General features: G+C 36.9%; 1 protein-coding gene across 6 annotated transcripts in view; it reads left to right on the plus strand.

The window, feature by feature from the left end:
* Nucleotides 1-23,316, plus strand: part of stk33 (serine/threonine kinase 33) — a 76,399-nt gene that overhangs the window by 22,778 nt on the left and 30,305 nt on the right. For 4 of the 6 annotated variants that reach the window (XM_069897432.1, XM_069897464.1, XM_069897428.1 and 1 more), the window contains exons 3-10: nucleotides 4,580-4,663; nucleotides 7,153-7,267; nucleotides 9,669-9,782; nucleotides 10,040-10,144; nucleotides 11,589-11,727; nucleotides 13,019-13,101; nucleotides 19,841-19,928; nucleotides 22,083-22,158. In XM_069897432.1, the coding sequence (XP_069753533.1) occupies nucleotides 7,184-7,267; nucleotides 9,669-9,782; nucleotides 10,040-10,144; nucleotides 11,589-11,727; nucleotides 13,019-13,101; nucleotides 19,841-19,928; nucleotides 22,083-22,158 (689 nt within the window). In that variant the 5' untranslated portion in view covers nucleotides 4,580-4,663; nucleotides 7,153-7,183. Of the gene's footprint in view, nucleotides 1-4,579; nucleotides 4,687-7,152; nucleotides 7,268-9,668; nucleotides 9,783-10,039; nucleotides 10,145-11,588; nucleotides 11,728-13,018; nucleotides 13,102-19,840; nucleotides 19,929-22,082; nucleotides 22,159-23,316 lie in introns of all 6 variants that reach the window. The other 2 variants (XM_069897450.1, XM_069897459.1) reach the window with 2 other exon arrangements.

Here is a 23,316-nt window from a genome sequence, read left to right on the forward strand (position 1 = left end):
ATTTTACAGAGTTTACAAATTCTGCACTTTATGTCTCTTCCCATCAGTTTACCTTGATTGCCTAGCATCATTTTCAATATGTTTTATCTACAGTGAATGATCTTTTGAAGGGTGATTTGTTTTAATTTCTTATTGTAATTTTGTGTAGATTTTCCATTTCACACTATAGTTTGGTACCTTAAATCATTAAAAATGTAGACAAACCTCTGATATCAAAAGGCAAGACTTCTGATTACTTTCAGCTAGTTTTGCATTTGAATGGGCATGATACTGTGGGGTTGGAAGCTGTAGAAAAGTAAACAAAAAATTAAGATTTTTTTTACCAATTGTAACAAATGATGTGTTTTGTATTTTTCACTCATTGTGACCTGGGTGTGTTTTTATTTTTTCATTTTGTAATTTGTAATGGTCCAGTTAAATGGTAAGTTTTTTGAAAAGGGCCCAATTAGTTCATTTTTATGTCTTTGGGGGAAAAAATGCCCCATCCTTGCCCAGTTTGATGTGTATGTGATCCATAGCAATGTAGTTGAGTCGTAACTACATTTCAACCAGGCAAGCTGCTCCCATTAAGAGCAATTCCGTATGAGCAAGAAGAATAAATCTAGCTATTTTCCACAAGCCACAACTCGTGAATGGAAAAAAAATTGCATTATGGTCAATTTTTGGTTGTATTTAACCATGTACAGCTGTAATTTACAAATGAAGTTTTATGATCTATGGTTTAGTAAGCTGTGTGCTTAATTATTAACACCCATCTGTGGGGTTGATTCAATCTATTTAATTTGATTCTTTGCATTTTATGGCTTTACCTATTATTTTCTGGTCAACCTTTTCATGAACTTCATTAACCTATCTAGTTAAACATTTAATCTGACTTTTGGTAATATGTTGTGGAGGAGAAAGAAAACAAGGATATGTTTTAGTCAGAATGTTAAGAAGAGAAGATATAAGCAGATAGCTGGCCTAATATTAAAAATGGTATTGAAACATGGCTGGGGTGGATATGTAAATAGGCCTTTGCATTCAGCAAAGAATTTTGATGCCTTCAAAGGCATTTAAAGCAGAAGAGGAATATAACATCTTGGTTTTATTAATACAGGAAAATGGTACACAAGCAAGGGAATAGTGTTAAATTGGTATGATCTCAACTTGTGATCATTCCTTAGATTTTTTTCTTTCACTTGTATGAAGAATGAAGATGCTTGTTTGTGCTCTTTGGGCAAAGAAAGTTAAAAGGTCATTTGATAGAAGCATGAGATGAGACTTTTGATGGGAGTAAACACTGAGAAATTGGCAGGGGGTGGGGGGAGGAATTTGATAGCTTGTTTCAGTATTTTGACTAGTAGAATGACAATGGATTTGTAGGTTGTTGATTTAGAATTTTGTTCATAGTTTATTCACTTTTGTTTATATTCTTCAAAGATCTTCTTTTCTTCTTTCTTTGGCTTGGCTTCGCGGACGAAGATTTATGGAGGGGGTAAAAAGTCCACGTCAGCTGCAGGCTCGTTTGTGGCTGACAAGTCCGATGCGGGACAGGCAGACACAGTTGCAGCGGTTGCAGGGGAAAATTGGTTGGTTGGGGTTGGGTGTTGGGTTTTTCCTCCTTTGTCTTTTGTCAGTGAGGTGGGCTCTGCGGTCTTCTTCAAAGGAGGTTGCTGCCCGCCAAACTGTGAGGCGCCAAGATGCACGGTTTGAGGCGATATCAGCCCACTGGCGGTGGTCAATGTGGCAGGCACCAAGAGATTTCTTTAGGCAGTCCTTGTACCTCTTCTTTGGTGCACCTCTGTCACGGTGGCCAGTGGAGAGCTCGCCATATAACACGATCTTGGGAAGGCGATGGTCCTCCATTCTGGAGACGTGACCCATCCAGCGCAGCTGGATCTTCAGCAGCGTGGACTCGATGCTGTCGACCTCTGCCATCTCGAGTACTTCGACGTTAGGGATGAAAGCGCTCCAATGGATGTTGAGGATGGAGCGGAGACAACGCTGGTGGAAGCGTTCTAGGAGCCGTAGGTGGTGCCGGTAGAGGACCCATGATTCGGAGCCGAACAGGAGTGTGGGTATGACAACGGCTCTGTATACGCTTATCTTTGTGAGGTTTTTCAGTTGGTTGTTTTTCCAGACTCTTTTGTGTAGTCTTCCAAAGGCGCTATTTGCCTTGGCGAGTCTGTTGTCTATCTCATTGTCGATCCTTGCATCTGATGAAATGGTGCAGCCGAGATAGGTAAACTGGTTGACCGTTTTGAGTTTTGTGTGCCCGATGGAGATGTGGGGGGGCTGGTAGTCATGGTGGGGAGCTGGCTGATGGAGGACCTCAGTTTTCTTCAGGCTGACTTCCAGGCCAAACATTTTGGCAGTTTCCGCAAAGCAGGACGTCAAGCGCTGAAGAGCTGGCTCTGAATGGGCAACTAAAGCGGCATCGTCTGCAAAGAGTAGTTCACGGACAAGTTTCTCTTGTGTCTTGGTGTGAGCTTGCAGGCGCCTCAGATTGAAGAGACTGCCATCCGTGCGGTACCGGATGTAAACAGCGTCTTCATTGTTGGGGTCTTTCATGGCTTGTTTCAGCATCATGCTGAAGAAGATTGAAAAGAGGGTTGGTGCGAGAACACAGCCTTGCTTCACCTTTGCTTTGTGACTTAGTATCCATGGTAGAAGGTGACAGTTGATTCCAACTGGAGCTGCAAGTTCATATTTGAGAATTTTGATGGAGAACCACAACTCATTGCAAGCTTTGTTTTCGAGCAGAGTAGAGTCTTTCTCAAAATATATAATTTGCTTCATGCATTTAGGTACCCAGTTGAAACATGCACGAACCATGTTAAACAGGATGCAAAAGATAATCTGAAGCATAGTTTCTGGGAGGAAAATAATACAGGAGGTCAAGAAACAATGGTTCCAAAGCAGCAAAGGACTACTGAATGAAAAGAAAGAACTGATTTACTGAATTGAATTGAACATTGAATTCGACTTGCAGCAAAGATGGATGAGGCAGAAATTGATCATTAAAATTTTCCTGCAATAATGTGATAGGTGCTTCAAATGTTCTTTTTGGACAGATAGCTTCATTTGATTCTATCTTACGATGACTACTGGAGAAACCCCAACAACTAATAAGTTAAAGAATGATTTTTCTTGTAATGGAAAACTCCATATTTAAGTAATTGTAACAACAATTCAGAAATTTTAGGAAGCTTTATAAGACTGCTCCCTTTATGATAAGAACATCCTTATTTTTCTTTGTGACAACACTTGAAGGTACATTGGTTCTGAAATAAGTATTTGCCCCAAACAGTTGCCATAGATTTCTGATTGATTACCTCCCCACATCAATGGAAAAGAAAGACATTTTTGCGAGGATTTGTTGGGTGTTATACTCTTAGCCATGGTGTGTCTATTTCTTGATATAGCCCACATTGTGAAAAGTATGTTGCACATATTTATCTCCTGATAGTAATTTTTTCTTGGATGGTGACACTCTCTACATTTTTTTTTGCACAGAAATTCTGTGATTTTTCCATAAGCAAGACTCGCCATTAAGCTGGCTTTGGTCATTTACACTGAAATGACCAAAGCCTGAATTTTCCAGGTCAGTGTATCTTTTTACACAGCAAACCGGCATGGTGGGAGCAAAAAAGGCAGGACATGTAACTCTATTCTGTTTGTATCTAATGTGACATATACATGTCGAACACACCCTTCAAAACAAAAATGGTGGTCGATCTTGATGAGATTATGGTACTAGCCATGAACATGTATATTACTCTTTGAGTGCAGACTAATTTCCTGCGTATTATACACAACTTCATGATGTACAGATGGATGCAGAATTTATGTGAGCAATGCATTTATGTGATCAGAAATACATTGAGGAGAATTTGAAGAGAAGCAGATGCGTGGACCTTAGTCGCTCTAGATGGAGATATTTTGTTCTTGTGAGTGCTGCTCTTGGACAGAAAGATGTGGAGGAGAGAGAGCGAGAGAGAAAGACCCATGTTCTGGTCTAATGTCCTCAACAATTTTGAGAAGATGAGTGGTGGAGTAATTTTCATGTCTTGGGCCACTTTTGCTTTAGTATTGAAACTTGTTGAGCCACACTTTAGGTACAAGACAACACTCTGGTGACAGCTTCTGGAACCTTGATTTTACTTGCCATTGCTTTGCAGTGGTATGCTACCCCATGTGAATATTGATCCATAAATTTTATTTTTGGTGTTGGTATGGCCACTGTGCGTGAGTTGGTACTCCAAGTTACTGGAGCATTGAAGAGGGCCCTCTTTAAACGTTTTGTTGACTTGCCGAGTGGTGCACGACTTCAGAAGACAATGGATGGATTTGCAGAATGGGGGTATCTAATGTGCGCTGGTGCCATTGATGGCACACATATTCCCATCAGAGCTCCTCATGAGGACTCATTAGCCTACCATAATCAGAAAGGGTGGCACTCCATTGTTCTTCAGGCTGTTGTAGACCACAACTACTGGTACGGATCATGCCCTGAGTTACAATTATTTGTCTTTATCAATTAATGTGTTTCGTATGTTGATCTAAACACAGACTTTTTGTTGTTCTAACTTCACAGATGTGTATGTGGTTTGGCCTGGTCGCAGGGGTGATGCTTGAGTTTTAGCCAACTCGCCCATCTCTAGAAAGTACGAGGATCAAGGTGGGTACCTCTTCCCATTTGAAGTAAGTTTATATATTCCACTGTATAGTAGTTTATGTGTGGATCAGTCAAGCATGTTTTTTGTCACATGTAACCATATAGGATACAATGACAGTTTATATATTTAAACTTAATGAATGGCTGACTGAGTCTACTTCAAATGAGATTCATGACAAGTTGAAGGATCAGGTTCAATCCTGTAAATGTAAAATAGCCACTAGAGAACATTAGTTGACTGATTGTGATCTCAGAGGTTGTATAAAGTACTTATACATCTTCGTTGCTCTGCCCACAGAAATCCAAAACTGTTAATAGAGTAGAAATCCCCATGCATCTAATCGGAGACCAGCTTACCCCCTCAGGAAGTGGTTGATGAAGGGGTTCACTAACCACCATGCACTTGATCAACCACAGAGTAGCTTTAACTTCCATTTGAGCTTGGCAAGGATGGGAATGGAAAATGCTTTCAGAATTCACAAATGTCGCTGGAGGTGCCTGGACAAATGACTTGATATTTGTGCCACTTTTGAATAAATGTTGTTGCCTGTTGTGTTCTACACAGTATATGTGAAATCAACAAGGAACATTTCTTGCCAGAGTGGAACACTGATCTACCCGATCTCCCTGAGAAACCTGATCTGGTTGCTCAAGCACACAGTCACCAGGCGATCCGTGAGGCAATTGTATCCCTTCTGTAAACAATTTAAGATGCTAAATTACAGCTTTTATTAAATGTATATTGCACTTGTCAGAGAATTGTAGTGAACAGGGGACATGTAAATGAAAATAAAAAGATTTAATTCAACGACAAACTATTTACAACTGTGCAATTAAACAAAACATCAATAACCATTTGTAAAAGTCACATCACTCCAGCATCTGGAGAAAGGAGGAGGAAGAAGAAGGTAGTTGAAATGATTTGTATGCCTTGTCTGAGTGTTGCATGAAATTATTCTGTTGTGGTGCCTGAGGGAAATACAATGGGTGCAGGAGTGCGGTACTGTTGTAAGGGAGTTTGCTTTAGTGCAACGGGAGCATGATGCTGTTGTGCAGAAGATAACACGAGAGTAATCATGTTCTGCATGAGTGAGGCCTGGTTCTGCATTTATGTTGGAAATCTTTTAAACGTGGCCAAATCCTTTCATCTCTTCTGATTGGTCATGTCTATTGGCCTTCTGTGCTGCCATCTCCCCCTCCTGTACGTTTCTCCTCAGCGGCTCCTCATGGGCCCTCTGCACCTCCTGCTGAAGACAGTCTCTCTCCACGTCATCTCGGTTCATAGACAGTAACATTCCTTTCATCTCCTGGGTCACCACCTGGGCTTTGGTAGGTCTCTCTGCTTTCTTAATTGGCTGGTACCCTAAAGAACATTGGACCACAATCTACATCAGTGAGACCACGTTTAATGGGCAGACACACTTCAAAACACATGACAAAAATTGTTGATCACGAAAAGAAAGAAATTTTTACCTGGTCGATTGTGAGACGCAGATTCTGTATTGCTGGCCTCTATATCCATGTTGCTCAGGTCCCCAGCATCAGGATTGCTGCTGGAGGAGGGAGAAGCAGCTGGAACAAAATCAGGGGGCGATGGAAGAGCAATTGGATGTGCTGAGTGACTTGTGCCTTAGATGGCATAGCACAGATCAAAATATAGCCAGTTCCAATGCTCTCTACCACTCCTGCTGTTGTGGTCATTTACCTGGTGGTATTTCTTATGCTGGCATTTCAGTTTGCTTATGACCTGGGGCTTGTCCCGAACAAAGTCCCAGTCTCTCAGTTTTTGAGCAATTCTCTCTAATATCAGTCCATCCCTCACCGTGCCTATTATGTGGCAGTTAATTTCGTTCTCAGCTCAGATGGTGAGGAGCTCGCGGATCTCTGTATCACCCCAGTGCGTAGACGTCGTGGCCATTTGACTGTTGGTTTAAAATTTTCAAATCTTGCGCTGAAACATCACACACATTGTGCATCATAGAAACGTCATGTTACTTACCCGAGTTGGTCCCAGAATGTCAGAAGGGTCTTTCACACAGCCAGCATTCCAGGGCTGTTACAAGGTCTGCTGCTGGAAAAAAAGTCGGGACTGGAATGATTTCTCCCCACCACCACCCCCCCCCCCCCCACCCCCCCATTCTGTCTTGATGCATTTTAGACAGCAGCAAACGTCCGAGAAAGAAAGGGCTGTGTAAAAAGCATAAGATCTGTGTTCTCTGCTATCATGAGAATTAGTCATTAGCCACTTTATTGAATGTTCTTTGTTACATTTTGCTTCTCATAACTTAGGTGCCTATCTGAAGAGGATGATTCATGTTGCTCAAAAATTAACTTGACACTAGGTCAACTTGAATTATTTTAAAAGACATTTGTAAACTGCAAACAAGGCAGAATTTAGAGAACAGAAGTTTAGGAAGATGCTATCATTTGTAACAAATAGTTTGTTCTGAATAACGGATAGTACAACTTCAAACATAATTTTTCATTTGCAGGAAATTAGAGGTCAATCATAATTTCTATAAAATGCCTTCTCAACGAGCAACTGTCAGTAGTGCTGAATGCAAGGTTGTGCCTCATACCAGGGTTAATGATGAATTTGCTATTCGGGTATGTAGACAATTTTAAGACTGAATTTATGTGAGAATAAAAGCTTTGCTAATAAGTCATATTTTCAAGTTTATTTAGACTTTATATGTTATAGAAATTACAAGCTTTAAAATGCATGATTCTCTCGTTATTGTACAATGAACCATAGAACTTGACAGCACAGAAACAGGCCCCTTTGGCCCATATAGTCTGTGCTAAACTATCTTTTTGTTTAGTCCCTAGCCCTCCATACCTCTCTCATACCTGTCCAAATTCTTCTTAAATGTTAGAATTGAGCCAACATTCCCCAACTCAGTTGGCACCTCATTCCACACTCCCACCACTCTCTGTATGAAGTTCCTCCTAAACTTTTCCCCTTTCGTTCTTAACCCATGTCCTCTGATTTGTATCTCACCTACCCTCAGTGGAAAAAGCCTATCTACATTTACTCCGTCTATCCCCTCATAATTTTAATACTTCTATCAAATTTTTAAATACCTCTTCTACACTTCAGGGAATGAAGTCATAACCCATTTAACCTTTCCCCGTAACTCAGTTCTTGAAGTCGGGCAACATCCTAGTAAATCTTCTCTGTACTCTTTTTATCTTATTGATAAAATAGTGAATTCTGTTTTACAATCAAAAGCATGATGATGGAAGTAAATAAATTTTAAAAGTTGATTAGTTTCAAGCTGCTCTTGTGTAACGATGACCTCTTCTGGCGGACAGGATAAATGGCTTTGAAAAATAAAAGAACTTGAAGTTAATTGGAAAATAGATTACCAGCTTCCCAACTGAGCTACAAGTAATCAGTTTGTTGATATAGTGGTATTTGCCAAATAAAATGAGCAAATATCACAGAAATTATACATTTGAAATTTTAGGCATGTTTAAAATCTGGAACCTATTGGAACTTGTAGCATATAGAGTTAGAATTTATCTTGAAATAAAATAAATGATGCTTATAAGTAATTTTCTGTTTGTTATATGAGGCATATTTTACTTAAACCAATTTTTCAGATAAACAAGGTTATATTTTCATGAGATTCCATTTTCTCTAATAAAATATTTGAATGACTGGCCGTGGCCATTATTTTCTTAACTATAGAATAAAAAATTGTAATTCCCAAATTTGACAGTTTTAAACAAGTAACAGAAGATCAAGAGCAGTAGTTTTAATCAATATAAGCACACTGCTTTTAAATTCTTGAGAAAATAATGGAAATAGGACTAAACATTTTGTTGTGAATTATGTTCAAGACAACCCATCCCATTCAAATAATTGTACAATCACACATATCTTTTGTAGAAGCAGGGCTTCCAATGTCCATGCTAAAATGGCTGTCCCTTAGAGTGGCCTACAAGCTGTGACCATCCTGACGATCTTCTGACAGTTTGTGCTTCAGAAGGTCTTTGATAAGAGATGTTTGGAAACAGTTGAAATGCAATTAGTTAAGAAATTGAAATAATTTAAATAAAACTTTTTTAAATAAGAAATATTCATGTGATGAATTTACAATCCACATATTGAAGATTTTTTTTCTAATCTTAACATGACCTTTTTAAAAACTCCTTTGGATCTTGTGTAACTTTGGGCTGCTTTTTCAGGATATTTTACAGTGGGATTAGTTCACAAATACTTGTCAATTCAACTAGTCTGCCTTTATTCAATTGGAGAAGAGACACAGCCTATTGAGATCTGATTTATTGACAGCAACTTTGTGTTCTCCAGGCCAATGCAAAAGTGCTTAGAAATCCAAAAGTTGCTGCCAAGTTCAGATAGTATCATCAACCGAAATATCAAGCAACCAAAGATAGGTAAAGCATACCACTTCTTGGTGGCTAATGATTGGAGCTTAGATGGTTGAAAAATGAAAATATTTTCTTCACTGGATAATGAAATAACATAATTTTAAAAATAAAATATTAACATTTTCAAAAATATGAAGGAAATTGGAAGGATGAACGATTTTGTCCCTGATGCTATGTAGCTCCGGATAACCAATTAGAATGCACTCAGAATACTTTATCAGATGCTTAGAAGTCGATGCACAATTGTCTCCCAATCCTTGTCTGCACCACAGCATCCACACACCCAATTAGTTCTGTGAATGCATACCTTTGGCTGTATATGCAAAACTGATTTCTAAAACTTGAATACAAAAAGTAAACACTGATGTAATAAAAACACTCCGATTCATTACAACTAAAGTTGCTGTGGTTATAATCTTGAGTCTGAGGTGTTTACTTGAATCTTGAACATGTCTCTTTTGCATTTAATACAGAACATTAGTTATGAGAATTAGTTTTCAGTCTAGCTTGTTTAATCAGTTGTGAATTAAATTCTGACATTTGCTTCTCTATCAACTAGTTGTATCATGTTAAAGAATTACTTGAGCTTTTGTGGTCTTTCTTTTTGTAGCAAATATACAGTTTTGGTCAAAGATTAGGACAAGGCAGCTATGGTGTAGTAATTGAGGCTATACATAAGAGAAGTGGCAAAAAATGGGCAATCAAGAAGGTCAACCGAGAAAAGGTACATTTCCTTCATCATCGTTAAACTATATCTGGTTAATAACCACATTGTTTTATTTACAATTAAAGTGGAAATTATTGGAGTGACCATCCTTTTTGAAAGTATAAAACATTTTTTGGCAATGCTTTAATGTACTTAAATATCTTACCTAATAAATATTGAAAAAGATCAAATTTTTTAAAAATAAAGCTTTAAATGAGCATAGAACCCTTTAAAGTTTTGTAAATATCATTTGTTATTTCCATTTCCAATCCAAGGCTGGGAGTTCAGCGGTGAAATTGCTGGAAAGGGAAGTCAGCATCTTAAAGCAAGTGGACCATGAACATATAATTCATTTGGAAGAGGTGTTTGAAACACCCAAAGTAAGATGCTTTTAGATTTTGGAAACATTTAACAAAATTGAAATATTTAACATTTGAAAATACATTCTTTGTCTTCATTGTGTTATTATATCTCAGCTTCTTTTCTGATTTCTCTTGCATTTAATCATATTTTAGATTTATGCAGTTTAGGAAAGATGATAGTGTGAAATGGAGGGAGAGAAGGGAAAGGAAAACAGCTGCAAAATATGATTTCAAAAGGAAAAACAGGAGGGTGGAATCCACAATGCCAACAGTTCAGAAGACTAAGCAGAAACAGTGAGCCAACCAAGTCAAAGGTGCAAGAGAAATCAGGAAAAGAAGCTGAGATATATAACACAACGAATACAAAGAATGTATTTTCAAATGTTAAATATATTTATATATATATATTTTAAAATTGCCTATCAAGTTGACTTGGATTGATAAAGAAAAATAATTACAGTAAATTCTTTGTTATCTGGAATTTAAGCAACCGGCAGCCTCAGGGAATGGGTAAAAAATCTGAAATTTTAAAATTGGTGCCCCGAGCAGTTAGTTCGCCAATGCACGCAGCAAGCAATCTCAAGCAACCAGCGAATTCACTTATCCAGCCATCCCTAAAGGTGCCAGATACCAGTGATTTTATTGTACTACTAGTTTGTTTTCAGTGACTTTTTAAAATTTAGCTTAGAAAACATGCAGCTTTTCATGAAATAGCAATGCCCATGAACATCCAGTCAGGCTATTTTCCACCTTCATCAGCTGGGTGGTAACCCAGAATGGTAAAAAATGCTCAGGATTTCACAGAATCTTTCTAAGTTTTGTTTTAAATTAATTCAAGTGACATTATAACTAATAGACGACCCATTTAAGCCACATTGTAATCCAAATGATGAAAGTGCAAACTATCCCCTCTACTTACTTAAATGGTAAAATATTATGTGAAATAATTTATTAGATAGTAAAGTCTTTCCAACTGGATTCAAGGTGAACTCAGTAAAGGAGCCCAAAGCAGTTGGCATATTTCAGTTCTTTGAATTTGACTATGATGAAGCTTAATAATTTTTGAATGTAAAGTTACAAATTCTGTTTGGCAGGTCACAATTTTTATTTTGTATTGTTTGCACAACCTGCAGAAAGTTTTAATTAGATCTTCAATAAATATCTTCAGGTGGTGATCAGAGAATTTGATGAAGGGGATGGGTTCCAGCAATAATGTCGTTGAATAAAAAGCATCATACCATTGAAAAATAAGTTACCATATTGTTCATGTCAACTCTAATGAAAACGCAGCATCGTCTGTGGAAAGAAAAAACAGTTAATATGGCATGTCAGAGATGCTGTTTAACTTGCTGAGTCCTTATAACAGTTTCTTTTTTTAATTTCATATTTTTTGCATCGGAAGTATTTTACTTTTGGTTTACTCCTCCTTAATTGGCAATGATAGTTGCTTGTTTGTTTTCAGCGAATGTACCTGGTGACAGAGGTCTGCGAAGGTGGTGAACTAAGTGCAATTCTTCATAGAAAAAAACGCTTAACTGAAAATGAGACAAGACATGTGATTCATAGCCTAGCAAGTGCAATTGCTTACTTACATAAAAATGGTAAGACTTTATCAGTCAAAAAGAGTAAATAATTTTGTATTCATGATTAATAACAACATTTTTCATTTCTGAAGTAATTGAGTTTTCAACAGGCAAAGCAGTCATGTAGGAAAATCAGTTCAAGTAATTGCAATTTACATTAAGTAATGTTTGGAATTTGAACATTGAATGAACTTGAATTTGTGATGCATTAATATCTTTATTATTTTTCCCTACTTATTTGTCCATCTCATCTTCTGATTCCTAGTCTTCTGTCAATGTGGAGTACTGTGGCTTGTTACGGCAAATTAGTCTGTGGTTTACCAGATACTAGAAAAGAATATCACTGAAATGGAAAACTTGTTTCTGAAAAGGGAATGGGGATGGTCTCGTGTCTTCATGGCTGTTTCAAAGATCTTGCTGCATTTGGTGTATGCACTATCATTGTTTTTTGGAATATTTTATTTTGAGAATTTTCATTGAACATGCAGTCAAAATGAAGATTAATTTAAAAAAAATCATTTTCAATTATATTAACAAAATAATACAAATACAGATCCGCACGTCGATATTAAAGAAAAAAGAGTCAATGTGTGATTCAATTATTATAAGGAAAGAAAAATTGCAAAAATATTACAAAAATGCAAATTCAATGTCCATGTTGAGAAAAAGATAATAGAATGTCAATATTGAGAAAAAGATGAACAAAATAAGAGGAACCCTTCCACCACCCCCCCACCCCCCGCCAAGAAAGAAGAAGAAAAGAAAAAAATAATAAAAGATTGGCTTCACCTGGAATAAACCCCACTCCCATCAAGGGACAAATAACCTGACTTATCTAGGGTCCTTGGGCACTGGGAGGAAGAGACAAGAAGGGGGAATTGTTAAAGGTTTACCCCAATGTACCTTAGGTATAAATTCCATATTCTTGAAAATACATCATACCTGTGTCTGAGGTTATGCCGTATGTACTATCCACATTTAATTTAAATGAAGAACATTGAGCAGATCATGTAGCTATAATCAGATTGTATAATTGTACGGTTTATAAATGCTTTACCTCCAGTGAAAACCTGCACGTGGTGGTGATGCTACTTGATAGATTGGTGCTTTTCCAAGAAAAAAGTGTGTCAACTTTTAAATTTTTTTTTGTGTGATTTAGGAAAAATACTTACTCTTTCTTTGAACTTTGTTTATGGTACATATTAAAACACCCAAATATGTGGACTGAAGTTCAGATATATTAAATTCTTCATTTCACATGGATTGCATATTTTCATTCCATGTTGAATATTGTGCCGTCTTCCTACAGATATTGTCCACCGGGATCTAAAACTGGAAAACATCTTGGTTAAAAATATTGAAAATAGCAGTGATATGAAATTAAACATTAAGGTAAATGGAATGAATGTGATTTTAAGATGTTAAAATGAGCCAAATCATACCTCTAGCTGGTGTTACCTCTCAGATACAAGTTCAAACATTGATTTTAAATCAACTCATTTGGCTTGGAAAACAATATTACAACATAGGTCCATTAACAACACTTTAATGTGACCTGATAATGTAAGGCTGCTTTCATCTGTATAACATTGATGCCCAGTACCCAAAGGGGCATAGAAAATATGAATACATGGAGTCATAGTTTTTTCCCCTGGGTAGGGAGTCTAAAACTAGAAGGCATAGTTTTGGGCTCTATATCTCTGTAAATATTTCTAACAATGTTATGGTTTCTATGATGCCAGATGGTTTGCCACAATTTTCACCTGTGATAATAATGAAATTTTGGTTGTCAGCAGAAATCTATCACTGATTTTTGTGAATTGTTTTAAGCATTTAACACTGCAAAGGTTTTTTTTTAACCAAATTTTACTCGTACTTCTGATTTAACATAAAATCAGCAAATCAGAATCTTTGCACACAAGTTGTCAAATGGAGAAGTCCCAAATCTACTAAGCAATATCTATTTCAATATGCTCCTTTACTGGAATCTCTAGGATTCCATCTCATGAATCCTGCAGAAGATTAAATCTGATGTAATGGCCATGACTCTGTTTCAATGGGATTGTAGAACTGCAGGGAAGAAAGACAAAGATCTTTTTTTAAAAGCTAATTCTGTTTTTAAATTGTATGTGTCTGAGGGGATTTAATGCTCTTCATTCAAAAAGATATTTCAATAAAATCATGTCACCTATAATAATTTAAAAATATTTCTGTATGTCTCTGACATTTGGAGCCATTTAAAAATCCTAGGAGCTGGAATCTGGAAGTTAATTGTCAAAGCATTTATGGAATTTTCACAGAATGGAGTTGCTCCAGATGCACTGTTTATGGTCCAATGCACTGCTTCTGGTCATTGCTGGAGTGAACACACTTGGCTGCACGTTAGGCCCTTCATTTGTTGCCTAGTTAGCTTTGCATCTAGGGGTTTGCAGAATTCTGAGCTCTGAAATAGAGCTGTGCTCCATGCTGGAGAGAACCAGGCAAGGGTCATGTAGCATGGAGAGAAGGGGAAGAGAGCTTGGGCTTATGGTTTGATGTCTCATTGGTGTTCTGGCAATGATATTAATTCATGTATTCAAGGAAAAATATAGTAAGGAATAAGCTAAGTTTTAAAGCAGATTCTAGTCATATTGGAACGCTGTGCATATTGAATCAAAAGCTCTGTACTTGAAAGAAAGGACCCCAGCTTGCACTACACATGCAATTAAAGTGCAGGCTGGGATCCTTTCATATATTCACCTGAAATAAGCAACATCTCAAACTCCAGTGATCTTCTTGTAATGCTGAAATTTCTTGGCACAGATATATGGGCAGGCTCCCACGCAGGTGCCCACTTCCCTTAGGCTTCTTGCACTTTGTGGCCACAGTCATATCCTGCTGTTCTTGTACAAAATCATGAAGCTGAGAGACGGAGTTAGTGAGAACTCCTGCTCATACTCTCCTTGAAACTGTTTAGAGATTAGAGTGAGCACAACATATTAATGAAGTAAAAACATAAAAATGCTGGAGGCACTCAGTAGGTCTCACAGCATCCATTGGAGGTTTGAAGGCTCAGGCATGAAACATTGGTAATATACCTTTACCTCCTGTGAACGCAGTGAGACCAGCTGAGTTCTTCTGGCATTTCTGTGATTTTACTACAATCACAGCTAACTTTCCTGTTAATGTTTTACTACATTAATTTAAAAGCTAGCCACAAGTGGAGAGATTCAGCAGCAGTATATTTAATGGGTGGTGCTAAAAATAATTTGTTAGTATATTTTATGTAAAGAACAATGTTGGCTGATCCTCAACTAGGATTCCAGTTTCTTCAAGATAATGCAATTATCTCTGCTGGGCAGATCTTGAAGGTATCAAAGCAAGCAGTTTTCTCTACTGGAATTGTACTTTTAAAAGTGGGTGATTTTTAATTGTTTTCACCACATTTCCTTATTTTCTTTGACCTCTTGTTGATAATTACTTCCTTGCCAAATACCAGCTTTACAACTCTTCTAGCCAAAAGGGAGGGTGAAAGTGAAGCTGATGGATGATTAGCTATCCAGTGAGAGACTATGGTAGAAATAGGAAATGTTGGGTACTTGGTTTTAAGTAGGTTCCAAATATTCAAAATACAAGGCCAGAATCATTAATGTCACATACTTAAGCAAAATGTTTGAGCAAAGTTGAATAGTAAGTAATTGTTCAGATCAGGTTTTAACCATTTGTTGTTGCAGACTGAGATACTGTTAAAAGATGTATTGAAAGTCCATACACTGCGCCAAGATTCCTAGATTGCCATTTGATCAACTAAACACTTCAAAGGCTCTTCTCAAAGCAAGCTTCGATAAGTAGTAGTCTGAGCCCTGCACTAAAGAATTACTCTATATCCACCCATTACCATGGAGGATCATAATCCAGAAAAATAAATCTAATAATAAAAAAATTTAAATGAGCCTCAAACATTTTTTCTATAAATTAATAGCTAAAGTGCAATCAAGCCAACTATATTTGTTTTTAAAGTAAAAATTATTTAGCATTATACACTGGTCACCTAAAGTGATAAATTCATCAGAATGAAATTCTGAAGAACTCTCTACTGCTTGTTGATCATTTGGCTGTGACAGAAGTTCTGATTTGATCCTACTAGCTTTGCAATTTTCTGTCCTTGCACTTGATTAAAATAAGCAAACCCTTATTTCTTGGGGAGGTCTTTTTTTAAGCATGGGCTGGGGCCTCCAAGCCTCCTTCAATCCAAATAAGAATACAGCTGAGAAATTTTAATAACGGCTTCAATGTTAATCTGAGAAGAAAGATGCATTGAAAAAATTAATCTTGCAATCTGATCTATTTTCTCTTCGAAATATTACCAAAAGACCAAAGGTCAACTCTATATTCCTTTCCTAAGCACAATTAGCTCCCCCCATCATATCAATTTCACTCCTCATCCCAGTAGAATTCCCCTCGGATCAAAGACTAGGCCAGAAATCATGATCCTTCCTTGTGTCTTTTGCCATTCTGATCTTCAAATGCACCTGAAGAAAATTATAAATACAGCAGTTGCATCCATAGCTGTTGGTCACTAGCATGGACCAACAGTTCCATTATCTTGAAACTCTAACCCTGATGTGTTCCGTTTGCTAGTTCAAGATAAGGGGTTCAACTCATGATATTGTATTATAGACCACCCAATAGTCAACGAGAATTGGAGGAGCAAATCTGTAGAGAGAGAGCAGACGGCTGCAGGAAACATAAGATTGTGATAGTAGGAGGTTTTAATTTTACACATATTGACTGGGTCTCCCATAGAGTGCAAGGGCTGGATGGCTTGGAGCTTGCGAAATGTGTTCAGGTAAGTTTTCTAAACCAAGATAAAGGTAGCAACTAGAGAGAGTGCAATACTGGATCTCCTATGAGGGAACGAGACAGACAGGTGACAGAAGTATGTTTAGAGGAACGTTTTTGGTCCAGTGATCATAATACAATTAGTTTCAAGTTAATTATTTAGAAGGATAGGGCCTGGGCCTCGGGTTGAAATTCTAAATTGAAGGAAGTCCAATTTTGTGGAAATGAGAAAGGATCTAGAATGTGTGGATTGGGATAAGTTTTCAGGCAAGTATGTGTGAGGTAAATGGAATACTTTCAAAGGTGAAATTTTGAGAGTACAAGTCAAGCTACCTTTATTTATCGTTCATACCGTAACTAATGATAGCACAGTTAAGACGGATAAGGACCATGGAGCAGATTTACATAAATTAACTATTCAGTCATAATACAATTTTTAAAAAAATGAAGAAAAACCAATGATATTACTAGTACAAATATGTTTTAGGAATTGAGGATACAAACTATTGCACAATCTGGATGTCTGGGCCCGAATGTTACAGTACCTCCTTCCAATAACATTAAATGCTGGAGGTAGTAGTTGCATTAGGTAACCATATTTCATTAAAAACACTATTTAACACTATATAACTATAAAACAAAAATAAAATTAATGGTTCTATTGAGGCTGCTGTGTGCTATGTGCTACACTGCGTTGCCATCGGAGAACAATTTGTATGCTCCTGTCAGGATGAAAGGCAAGATTAGGAGGAATAGGGAATCTTGGTTTTGAGGGATATTTGGGATCTGGTTCAGAAGAAGAGAGAGGTGTATAATAGGTATAGGCAACATGGAGGAAATAAGGTACTTGAGGCATATAAAAATTACAAGTAAAACCTCAAGAAAAAAATCAGGAAGGCTGAAAAAGACATGAGGTTGCTTTGGCAGACAATGTGAAGGAAAATCATAAGGGTTTCTACAGGTAGATTAAGAGAAAAAGGATAGTAAGGAATAAAATTGGTCCCCTTGAAGACTAGAGTGATCTGTCCTCTCTGACTCTATCCTTGTCCATGAAAGTGTTAAAGGCCAGGGAGAGGTGGGCACTGTCCTCCAAATGTTCACCCACTGAGAGATCTGTGACCTGACCTGGTTCATTATACTAGATCTAATATGGTATTATCCGAGTCGGCCTTTCAACATACTGTGACAGTGATCCAGCTTACTACCTTTGGTACTAAGCAGGTGCCAGTCAATATTAGGGAAGTTGAAGTCACCCATGATAACAACCCTTTTATTTTTTCACCTTTCCAAAATCTGCCTTCGAATCTGTTGCTTGGTATCCCTGCTGCTACCAGGGCTCTACAGAATATACCCAATAGAGTAACTGCTCCCTTGCTCTTCCTAACCCACCCATACTGACTCAATAGTGGATCCTGCTACATTACTCACTCTTGCTGCAGCTGTTAAAATAGTATCCCGAATGCTATCCTTTCCCCCCCCCATCCCTTTTAAAACACTGAAATCTAGGAATATTCAGAATCCATTTCTGCCCTGGAGCCAGCCAAATCTCTGTAATGGCCACTACATCATAGTTCCATGTATGTATCCAAGCTCTTAGCTCATCACCCTTATTCCTGATGCTTCTTGCATTCAAGTACGTGCACTTTAGCCCTTCTACTTTGCTACTTTTATACCCTATATTCTGCTTCCCCTTCGTCAAAGCCTCTTTATGTGATAGATCTGGCTGTACTCCATGCACTTCCTCCACAGACCTATCGCTCTGGGTCCCATCCCCCTTGCAAACTAGTTTAAACCCTCCCGAACCATCCTATAAAACCTGCTCCCCTTTGTTCAGGTATATGCCATCCAATCTGTTCAGGTCCTACCTTCCTCAGAAGAGATCCTAATGATCCAAAAATAAACCCTGACTCCTGTTCGTTTTATGGTTCTATTATTCTGTCCCCATTAATATAGATTACATTAAAATCTGCAATTATTAATTTGTAAATGATTTGCAATTATATAAATTAGGTTCTGAAGTATATGTTGCAGAACTACTAATGTTATTTCAACATTCTATGCAGTTATAGTGCAGGAAATGACTGCTAGTAATAAGTTAAGACATCATGTGTAATGCTAATATCTGCAAAAAAAAATTACAAGGAACTTTCTCTATGTATTTGCTTGTATTAACCCATGAAATTGCTGGCAATTTTAGGATTTCTGTCTTTGCAGTCACAATTGTCTTAATGTTCAAACAATTCCAAAATGTAAAAAAAATATTAATTTCCCCTAAACTTTTTAAAAATATATTCATGCCAATGTAGAAAAATCTAGATGGACAAACTCTGTAAAAACAAATTGTCAAGATTTTAAACTGAATACCTTTTAAAAAAAAATTACCAAGTTCGTTCTTGAGCCTTTTAAAGTTATTCCCATTCTTCACCTATTAGGAATATTCTTCCATGTCTATAACATTTGCCTAAATTCCTGCTCCCTTGATGGACTATAATAAATACAGGATTAGATTGCAAAACAATAGCAAATAATGAACAGTATTTTCTTCTGTAAATCCCAAAGTTGCTTCCAGTTGTGGGGGTTAATAACAGCAAAAATGATTCAGCAAAATTTTAAATTTAAACATACAGCATGGTAACAGGCCATTTCGGCCCATGATGAGAAAACTATCTACAAATCAAATTGCTACAATTTTTCACAAAAAAACTTTTCTTTGTGTAGTTTTACTGCTTTATAAATGTTACATCATAATCTGTAAGTTGACATGACATCTAGTTTGAAATATTTGAAATTAAAGAATGTACAGCCATAACATTTGTAATCTCCAAAAAAATCCTCGTCATAATTTCCTCATATCTTTGTGGTTTACTTGATGTCTTGACTGCAGCCTATTCCAAGTGTGATTATAAAATGCTAAATGATTAGAATAATTAAAACCATTCAAGTTCTGCCTGGGATGTTCACACAATGTTTTCTTTATAACACTATAGCACTATACCTTATAGCATAGCAAGCATTATGTAATTATAGAATCAGCCTCTGACATTAAAGGATTCTTTGAGAAGAATAAGCTTCTAGGTATACATCACCATTTAAAAATGAAACATTGATCAGAAATGATTTTAATATTTCATTTACAATTTTAAATCATATGACATTAGTTATAATATATCGATACAAACATTACTGATCAGAAATGTTGACATGAATGGACAAATCTATGGTAAATTAATGGTGAGCAAAATCCATTGAGTTGCTTTATACCTTGATCAAAACTCTGTTTTAAAGCAGTGCCTTTTTTAAAAAAATTCAGGTGACTGATTTTGGACTTTCTGTGCAAAAAGGGGGTGTTGGTAGTGACAAAATGTTGCAGGCAACCTGTGGAACACCTTTGTATATGGGTAAGGAATCTGCTATAGTGTACATTCCAATTTGCATTTTCTGTATCAAGTTTTCCAATTCATTTTGTTGTTCAAAGGATCATTTTTTTTTCCAAATGTGATTGTTCTTTAATTCAACTTTATATAAAAAAAAATGTTTTGGCTAAGATGTCTAACTATATTATTCATTTATCCCTTTAATTCTCAGTATATCGATAAAGTTGTATAGTAAATACCAACATTAATTTCATAAAACTATTCATGCCATCTTGGTGTACTGGCTGAAGTGAATCATGTACAGCTAGATTTGATTTTAATAATAATTTTGATCCTAATAAGCATTAAAGTTGAATGTTCCAGTCGTTGAATGGTACCAAGTTTTTCCTTCTGGAACTATGTTGAATTAAGGGAAAATTAATCATTTGATTTGGAGGAAGACTGAAAACTGATCTAAACAGAGATATTTTTGGTTCAAAAGTATTATGTAAAATAAATTATGTAAAATTATTATTGGCACCTGAACCCTAAAAGTAATTTGTTCCATAATTGATTTCGCTTGCACAATTTTACATCTAGCACAGTTAATTTTAACATGATTGTGATGTCCTCAGTAGAAGATGGACACTTTCAATTTCAATGGATAGTTGAAAAATCTCATTCTATTCCATCAACGTTTTGAAATTTACCTGATATATGAAATGATACATCCATGTAAAGTATCTTCAGGCATGGATTGCATTGTCATTTTTCTAAAGTTCACATAATTTGAGTGACTTTTTTGCAAGCACAGATGGCATGCTCTTGTAACATAATCTTAATTCCTAATGTGGGCCTGCTGTGGTTCCCTGTAATAATTCTGTAAACGAAGAATAGCTTTCCCATTATGTAATTAATGCAGGTGAAGGTTCTCATTTTCAGAATGTAATATACAATGGCAGAGAAGAACTGGTGAATAACAGAAAAATAATAATGAGCAGCTACTGGTCAGCAAATTCTCATTTTGCATGCTGTAACAAAGCTAAATTTATCTGATTTAGCTTTGTTACAGCATTCACAATGAGAATAATTCATGCATTTTTTTCTGATGACTATTTTAACTTGGTCTTTTAAAAAAAAACTTTTTTATCATTCTTCTCAGTGCAGACGATGGTCCTAGAAGGACACCAGATGGTGCTGTACTTACTGCTTTGCAATATGAGTAAAGGCATGAGTAGCTGACTTAACAGTAATGTTCAGTAAAAGAGATAACTGCCTGGAAATGTAATTATATGATGCTATATTTCAGTAATATGTGATTGGAAAAAATCATTACTTGTCACTCTGGAAATTTGATCTGCACTTCTGAACATGAACCATCCTTGCATTCTTCATACAATTACCACATCAGGAGCCACACTGAATGTTACTGTTCTCTGTAAGTTGGTCTTTCAGGGCATTGCTTACACATATATATTATCCCAGAGTGACCATTGTTGACCTCATCTTAAATAACTTGATTTTACTAGCCAAATTAGGATTTCTATTTGACAAGTTTCTTTACTGATCTTACAGTCTTCTCAGTCCACACAAACACTACCCCATCCAGGCAATGCTGATCCAGCCTTCATTCCCACACTGCCTATCAAGGCAGGACACTGATAGCCCTCAAATTTGATCTTTCTCTCCCTCGCTTCAACAACTCCTCCCCCTCCCCCAACCCTTACCATTTCCGTTCATTGTGAAGGCCTGTGGGATCTAACTGTACCATGACGCACACTAATCTTCTTTCTCTCTCTTCACTTTCAAAACATCCATTACGAGGCCTAAGGGTTCTTTTTCCTACAACCATTCTTTGTTGGGTTCCTTCAGAATGGGGTTTCAATGACAGAAATGGTTATCAACGTTCCAGTGGAGTGAAATACAAAAGTCTGCAGATACTGTGATTGTACTTTAGTAAAAACACAAAAATGCAGGAGGAACTCAACAGGTCATGCAGCGTCCAGAGGACCTGATTCCTTACCTGGATTACTGTGCCATTCATAGCTGACTTGATTGTCCCTCACACCAAAAAATAAGTGGCAACTTTTGTATTAAACAGCGTTTCACGTCAATTTCCTTATTTCATTCCTTCCTCAGTTGTAATACTCCATCCAAAATCCTTTCATATTAATCATTTTATTTTGTTCTTCTTTTCAGCTCCAGAAGTTCTTAGTGCCCATCAGTATACCCAGCAATGTGACACATGGAGCATAGGAGTCATCATGTATACATTGTAAGCAAATTATGATGGAAATTAATCATCATTTTGCATAGGATGTAACTGTGTTTATGTGTTTTGTATAATATAAAATGCAATTCCAATACGCCTAATGAATTGCAAAGACTAGTTAGTAATTCCTAATTGCCATCATTTTCTTTGGATACAGAATAGCATCAAGCCCATCTAACCCATGAACTCAAGCCACCAAAATAACCATTAACCTGCTAATCCCATAAGTGTTTGGAATGTGGGAGGAAACTAGAGAATCCAGAGGAAATTCTCATAAACACCTTGAGACTACGCTGGATTCGAATCCACGTCACGAGCACTCTAATAGTATCGTGCTAGCCACTAAACTCACCATGATATCCATGTCACCTTTTAAAAAGGAAGTTACACTGTAACTGAACAGTCACAAAATCTGTATATGATCTGTTTACTCCCTCTAAAGAAAATAATTGACTCAACAGGTTTGCACAGTTATCAACAATATACACTTAAAATATAATTAGGCAGAACTGACAGAACCCAAAAAATTGTATCTTTGTCATTGTTTCTTTTTAAATGCATCAGTTTTGTTATAGAACACTGAACATAAAAGAAAGAATATTTTAGCATAGGAAAAGGGCCTTGGCTCATTTTGTCCCTGCCAAAGCATGATGTTCAAATCTAACTGAAACCTTGCTGCTTACTCTTGATAAATATTCACATGGCTATCTAGAAGCTTCTTGAATGCTACTATTGCATCTGCTTCCACTACTACTGCTGGCAGCCTGCTCTAGACACCTGCCACTCTTTGTGTGTGTGTTTTTTTTTAAAAACAAACATTGTCCTGCTTGTCTCCCAGTCAACCTAAATCCATCTTTGCTGGAGTTGGCTGATTTTACCCTGGGGCAAAGATGCTAACCGTCCACCCAATCAATGTCTCTCATGATTTTATCAGGCCTTCCCTCAGCCATCTACACTTCAAAGAAAATAACCCAAGTTTGTCCAATCTTTCCCTATAACTTGTACACTCTAAACCAGGTGATCGCTTTAAATTTAAAATTAGACATAAAGTACGGTAACAGGCCATTTTGGCCACGAATCCGTGCCACACAATTTACACCCAATTAACCTACATCCACTTATTTTGAAATAAGTGGGCGGAAACTGGAACCCAGAGGAAAA

This window comes from Narcine bancroftii, chromosome 1, assembly GCF_036971445.1.
Source record: "Narcine bancroftii isolate sNarBan1 chromosome 1, sNarBan1.hap1, whole genome shotgun sequence".
NCBI lineage: Eukaryota > Metazoa > Chordata > Chondrichthyes > Torpediniformes > Narcinidae > Narcine > Narcine bancroftii.